This window comes from Lipotes vexillifer, unplaced genomic scaffold (assembly GCF_000442215.2).
Source record: "Lipotes vexillifer unplaced genomic scaffold, Lipotes_vexillifer_v1.1 scaffold231, whole genome shotgun sequence".
Taxonomy (NCBI): Eukaryota; Metazoa; Chordata; class Mammalia; order Artiodactyla; family Lipotidae; genus Lipotes; species Lipotes vexillifer.
In genome coordinates, this window is record NW_006791822.1 from 1,593,153 (window position 1) to 1,600,437 (window position 7,285).

A 7,285-nucleotide genomic window follows, 5' to 3' on the forward strand; every position below is an offset into this window, starting at 1 on the left:
CCTGTGCTCCTCAGCGTGAGAGGCCACAACAGTGAGAGTCCCGTGTACCGCAAATAACACTAAAAGAAGACTTATGGTGTTATTTCACGGCCGTGATTCCAGATTCCACTGTTCGTTCGGTCATTCCCTCTTATCTCCCCCATCTCCACTGCTCTATGTCTGAAAATCTGGAATTGGTCTGGTGATTGTCAAGGTAGAGAGGACTCAGGAATAGCTCATGTTTGGAAGTGTAGGAATTTCCCAGGGATTAGGACACCAGAACAGAACTAGTTTCTACTGGATTTAAATATTACTTCAATTGTTCACGACAAATTTTGAGTTAACTTGAAATGGATAAGCTGCAGGCTGCGTATACCCACTTTCTCTGAATGTTAATCTACATATTTATTGGTCCCCTATGTGTTCGAATCTCTGAAACAAGCATGAAATAAATCAAAGATGCATAACTCAGATGTAAAAGGACTAAAATTTCCTAGACCCCAGGGATTGTTCTCAGTAGTTAGGCAGTAAGTATGCCTTCGGTCTAGAACTTCTAAAGTTGTTGTGGAGGATGGCCCCAGCTCGGACAAGGCCCATTTCGTTTTGCATCTGAAGAGTGCAAAATTCGCCGACTGGGAGTACAAGCTCAGAGACTCAAAACCCAGAGCTGGTCAAGGGCGGGTCCGCACGCGGCTGCGCGGGGCGCACGGTGCGGGCGGGTCTTTTCGGCTCCCAGGCCTCCAGGTTCGAAGCTCCGGGGTCAGCCCTGCCCCGGGCTCCACGCCCGGGAGCGGGTCCGAGCCGCTAACTTCGGGCCAATCAGCGCGCGGCGTCCCCGCGCCCGCAGCGTCCCGGCGCCCGCAGCGCCCGGGCCCGCGCCCCCCACGCCCCCGCGCCAGCAATGGCAGCTGCGGCCTCGGCGGCTCCGGGCCGAGCTAGACCCGGGACGAGGAGGGGCTGAGCCGCGGGGGATCCTGGAATCGGCGGGGAGGTGGGGATTCTGGGAGGAAAACTCCATTTCCTCCTTCCCCGCCGGCCTCTCCCCTCCACCCCGGCACCCCAAATTTCCATGTGTCGTCTCCCGGGCGCAGACCGCCGGTGTTAAGCGAGGCGGCGGCCGCGGCTGGGAAAATGCTGGGCATGTACGTGCCGGACAGGTTCTCCCTGAAGTCCTCCCGGGTTCAGGACGGGATGGGGCTCTACACGGCCCGCAGAGTAAGAAAGGTGGGTGACCCGGCGGCGGCCTGCGCGCCTCTGCTCCCGCCGCGCGCCCTGCGCCTCCCGGGCTCGCCCCTCCGCCGGGCCCGGGGCTCCGCGGGCTTCACTCGCGTCGTCCCTCGCCGGGCCGGCCGGGAGCCCCGCGGGGAGGCTAGGGCGGAGAGGGGGGCCTTCGCCCGCCGCGCCTCGCGAGCGGGCTGCGCCACGTAGGTGTCGGCGGGGCGCGCTCTGTAGCCGGCCGGTCCAGAGGCGGAACTGCCGCCGGCCGCCCTGCGGCAAGATGTCTTTCCTCCCCTGCAGGAAGTGAGTCGGGATGGAGCCTCCCTCTTCGTCGGCTCCGGGAGTGGGCAGAGGCACGCGTGGGCGGGTGTCTTCCCAGGCGCGCAAGAGCTCCATCGCCGCCTTTCTTCCTGTAGGGAATGCCTCACTTTCCCTGTGGGGATTGCGGGGAGGTGCCCAGAGCGCAGCTCAACGCAGGCCTTAGCATGTCATTCAGACACCCCGCAGTTCTTTTCCTTCCTTCCAAAATGTGTAATGTGAATCCTGGGAGGTGCCAGCTAGATAATGCGTGAATCGTTGAACTTTTTTCTCAGCTTTTCTGGAATTTCCTCGGATCTTTCCGTCCAGAGATTTAGAGACACGTGAGTAGGATCAGCACATGGCAGTGGCCCTAAGGGAACGGCCTGGAAATGTTGGATGTTGAAAGCAAAGGCCTAGGAGGAGAGATTACTGGACAATACAAAGTCTTTGGATTCTATGAGACCTGTGTTATAGCCGTTTCAAAGGATGTGTGAAATCTGAAATCACGGAGGCAGTGGTGAAATGCCCAGGGTCATGAGAGCCAGCGTTTACTGAGCAGATACTTGGTGCTAGGGCCCATGCTTGCTGCATTACCTCTGTTAGTAACTTCACTGGCACAGCACTCCCGTGAGAACAGTCTTAATCCTCTTGTAGGAAAGGAGAAAGCAGAAGTACTTGGAGGTTAAATGTCCTGCTGAGTTAGTGAGTTAGGCTTCAGACCCATCGCTTCTCAGTCCAAAGCTCATGTCCTTCCCAGATCTGTTTCTGCCAGCTTCCCAGCACCCCTCACCCCCACTGTGTAGGGGTGAGGTTTGGGCAGGAGCAGGCTTGTTCAGTTAAGGTGGGCTAACAAGAGGTTCACAAGATGCACCGGAGACACCAGGATGTCTTTCGTCTGAGTCTTTCCCCACCCCCTCACCTAAGGAGCAGGTGAAGAAAGGCGCATAGGTGCTTCAGAAGGCCTTCATCGACAGCAGGGTCTGTAAGTATCTCCCAGGGTAAAATTGGAAACAATAAACCCCGTATTTACTCCTTCAGATGGGAGTTTGGGAGAATGCTCAAAGGAGAAAAGCAGGTGTAAACACTTGATCTGAATAGATGTTTTTGCCAAAAGGGTAAATGTTAAATTCAGCATTCTTTCAAAGGAGAAGTTGAGATTCTGCTTTTAATTTTCTCACAAGATATGAAAATTCCCAAATGGATTTTTCTTGAAGGTCTCAGGACTAAATATAAGTACTTAAAAATTGAACACAGTTCTTAAACATTTTGTTTTATGTTTTTAATACTAATATAGTAAAAATTGTACAAATATTAGAATTATTAAATATCCTTATTTTTTGCCTTATATTATTTAGGTTTTTAGAAACAGCTGGCCGATGTATGTTCTTTTGATATTTTTATTAATTCCAAATTCTTTTTCCATGAAATAAGTTATTTGGAAGTTCTAAATTATTTTGGGGTGTAGAATGAACAGCTTCCAAAATCACATATTATTGTATTTTATTATTGCAGTACTTACAGATACTTATCTTTTCCTGGTTTGTGTAACTTCAACATGTAAAACGCATGGTTTCATCCAGGTCACATCTAGAATGCTTACCTATAGTTCAAGTGAATATGCAGATGTTTGCAATAAATCCAAATGACATACTATTGGTGATATAGTTTAGTTGTGATCACAAGATAATCATAAGGTCATTGATCACTGACAGGTTCATTGATGCCAGAAATGACCTTGAAGTAGGCTTCAGCTCCTTTGCCTTCCAGAAGCTGAGGACAAAGCTGAAGGTGATTTTAGCTATTCCAGCAGATTTTAGCTATACTGTAAAGCTAAAGCTGAATATCAGTGCATCCCTTACCAGTTTGCATATAGTTTCTCAATGCTTAAGTATTTTTGAAGTTACCTTGCACTAGCTTTAACTCTGGCCATTAATCAAAGAGTCTGCGAAAAAGTATTTCAGCAGCTCTATTAAGGACCTTACTTTAAAGTTTTTATGTTCTCTATTCTAAAAAAATTTTGGGATGTATCACAGAAGTTTTATCACACTTTTATAACACGTATGCTTGTATAACAGTTCTGTTTTTCAAAAACAGTCGCAATTCACGTCATCTATTGATTTCAGTTCAGAGAATCTAATCCAGAGCTGTACTGAGGTTGGGGGATTTTGCTAGACCCTCTACCCCCGCTACATTCACCATATTGATTGGGGATTCCCTTACCAATGGGATCCCTAATCCCATTCTAGACCCACCCCTTTTTGTGTGGAGTCTCCTAGAGTGGAGTCCCTGCAGCAGAGTCACCTAATTCCCTGGCTCCACCTTAGTGCCACTCGGTGTTTCCTTGGCAGTTGTCCTTTTTTGTAGGCCTGCTGCTGCTTTTTTTTTTTTTTTCTTGTATAAAATCTACAAAATGACAAGAAGAAGAAATGGGAAAGACTTCTGTTTGTTTTCTTGCCATTATGGAAAGTCCTTTCCTTTTCTTCCCATTATGGAAATTTAGAGATTGCACGAAGAGAGGGTCATCTGGTAGATATTTCTGTGTGAGCCATTATTCTTGGAGAAGGAATGGATGAGAGTCTGCCGGAAAGCCCTAGAGTAGAAAAAGGAGGCCTGAGTTCATTCACATTTATACACATTGCAATTTGCTAATGATAAGATAAAAAATAATACAAAATAGTAGATTTAACACTTTAGCACGCCAGACCCTGTTCTAAGTGCTTGCCATGTGTTGTCTCATGAGCACAGTTTAATGTTGTGAAAAAGATGTGGAATTCTAGGTTACTATGCAGATTAAAATTAATGTTAGGTACTCAAAGCTAATATAGGAAGTATACACACAATGAAAAGTTATGTAAACATCTCACTACATTACATTTTTTTATATCATGACCATATTTTTCATTGCCGGCTTATATGATTAACCAGGCGGTGGTGTGTTTGACATTGTGTTTGATCTCAGAAAGTGGAGAGGTAAACCGTAAGATTTCTTTGAGCTCTCAGATTCTGTGATTTTATGGAAAGGGTTAAGGTGGCAGATATACCACTACCAGTCTTCGTTTCCTTGAGGTTTGTTGTAGGCTGTTGGTTTTTCTTCCCCTCTGACTTTTAGTCTTTCCGGTGTGGCAGTACCGTGCTAGGTCTTGGGGATACAGACGCGTGCAAAACAGACAAGGTCTATGTCCACGTGGAGCTTGTGTTCTTGTGTGGGGAGAGACGTAGCAGACAGGTAAAGAGGGGAAGATTTCCAAGACAGTTACAGCATGTGTTAAGTGAAAGAAAGAAACGGGGTGATGCATTAGAGAGTGAATGGAGGTGGAGCCTCCTGGTGGAGCATTGATGAGGCTCAGGTTCCTTGATACACACCAGCCACAGTGAATTGACCCCACTGCGGTAGCTCAGTTCCTGGCTTCCTTCCCTCTCATCCCTGTGCCTTTTTGCCTTAGGGACTCCTGAGTGGCATCCTGTGCCCTTGAACCCTAGGACAGTCTCCCACTACACTTTGCTCTTCTCTTGAACAAATGCAGGTACCTAGTTCAAACTTGCCAAATACCCTAGGATCTTATCCACAGCTTCTTTTCAGGGCACAACTTATTGGCAGCATGGAGGCATTAGTTTCCTATTGCTGATTCCAAACTATCACACAGTTAGTGGCTTAAAACAATACAGATTTGGGCTTCCCTGGTGGCGCAGTGGTTGAGAGTCTGCCTGCCGATGCAGGGGACACGGGTTCGTGCCCTGGTCCAGGAAGATCCCACATGCCGCGGAGCGGCTGGGCCCGTGAGCCATGGCCGCTGAGCCTGCGCGTCTGGGGCCTGTGCTCCGCAACGGGAGAGGCCACAACAGTAAGAGGCCCACGTACTGCAAAAAAAAAAAAAAACAAAACACAACAATACAGATTTATTATTTTATGGTTCTGGAGAATATAAATCTAAGATGGGTAGGCAGGGCTGGTTCCTTCAGGAGGCTCTAAAGAGAGAGTTTACTTTCTTGGCTTTTATAGTTTTCTAGAGGCTGCCCACGTTCCGTGGCTCGTGACCCCACATCATTCTGACCTCTGCTTTTGTCATCACATCTCCTTCTCTGACTCTGACCCTCCTGCTTCCTCTTACAAGGACCCTTGTGATTAGATTGGATCCACCCAGATGATGCAGAGTAATCTCCCCAGCTCAAGGTCCCTAATGTAATCCCATCTGCAGAGTCCCTTTTACCGTGTAAGGTAACATACAGATTCTAGGGGTTAGGATGTAAACGTTTTCCATGGGCCATTATACATCCTCCCACAGCTCCAAAGTATAATTCTTCCTTGTCTGCGTTATGTGGAACATTTTACAGTGCATCCTTCCTCCCATACTCGTCCCAATAAAATGTACGCATTGCAGATCTACCATGTTGATGACTCTTCTGCCTTGTTTTCAGTGTTGATTCTAGCAAAGGTCAACAGGGTTGGCATTCATGCAGTAAAGCCTGGGTGAGTCGTTCCCTTATAAAGAGGAAGAGCAAATATGTACATGAGAAGTAGAATAGGAAATAATAGATTCTGATGGTGTTCGGAATGATGGTGTTTAAAAGAACTTCAGAGTGAGTCCAGCTTGCACCTTCTCATCTTACAGATGAAGACACTGAAGCCCAGAGAGGCTTTGCCGGGAATCTTGCTGCTCACAGCTGTATGGCAAGCTCCTCTTCCTTCCACAGCATCATCTCCCTCTCCCTCTCCTTCACACCAAGGCAGGCACCTTGGTTCTCTTTGAGGGATTTGTAGCAAAGACATTTGATGAGGTAAAATCCCAAGAGAAAAATAACTGAAATAAGGGTTTGAATCTGAGTTCGTGAAAATACAAGAAGCTAAAAAAATGAGGCAAGTTGTATAGGATTAGAAAAACATGGGAAAGAAAACCCCCCCAAAGAAGTAAGTAAAAGCATAGAGGAAGAATCACCATGCATAAATTTTAATACAAGAAGAGTAGATTTTGTGGAAGAAGGTGTTTTGTTGATCCACTCAGAAGGTGACTCTTGAAGAAATAATGGGTCTTTATACTCTGGCTAAAATTCTGCCAGTAGATGTTTGTTTACAGTTCCTGGTGGCTGGTGATAGCTAATCTGGAAACATAATCAGAGGGAAAATAATCACCATCGATGCCTGCCATATGTGCTATCTCTTTTCTATGTTCACACATTTACACTCTACAAGAGTGACTCAATGCAGCTTTGTATTTCCTGGTGTTATTACAGATTCAGATTTTGTTTTTTGTGTGTGATTATAACAGCTACAGTTAATTCTTTCAACAAATATTTATTGAGCAATTGCAGTTGTTAGGCACTGGGCTAGTTGCTAGTGACAGAAGGGTGAGTGACAGAATAGTCACTGGATGTGTTACACAGTTTGTATTTAAGCCCTACAACAAGTCTACAAGGTGGCCGTTGTTGTCCTTGTTTTATAGATGAGGACACTGTGAGGAAGGTTCTGTCACAAGGGGATTAATCAGAATTGGAACTCAGATTCTTCCGTACATCCCTTTCACTTAAAAAAAAACAAAAACAAAAATTATTTTTCAATATACTGATAAAATGCTACATCCATGCTCATTTCCATGAGTACAGAACATACCTATTCACACGCTTTTTTTTTTTTTTTTTTTTTTTATGCGGGCCTCTCACTTTTGTTGCCTCTCCCGTTCGGGAGCACAGGCTCCGGACACACAGGCTCCGGACACGCAGGCTCAATGGCCATGGCTCACGGGCCCAGCCGCTCCGCGGCATATGGGATCTTCCCGGACCGGGGCACGAACCC

At 46.7% G+C, this 7,285-nt stretch overlaps 1 protein-coding gene across 1 annotated transcript in view; it reads left to right on the forward strand.

Moving 5' to 3' along the window:
- Window positions 1-1,110: 1,110 nt before the first annotated feature.
- Window positions 1,111-7,285, forward strand: part of PRDM5 (PR/SET domain 5) — a 201,615-nt gene continuing 195,440 nt past the window's right edge. The window contains exon 1 of the mRNA XM_007464843.1: window positions 1,111-1,203. Within this exon, the coding sequence (XP_007464905.1) occupies window positions 1,111-1,203 (93 nt within the window). The remainder of the gene's footprint in view (window positions 1,204-7,285) is intronic.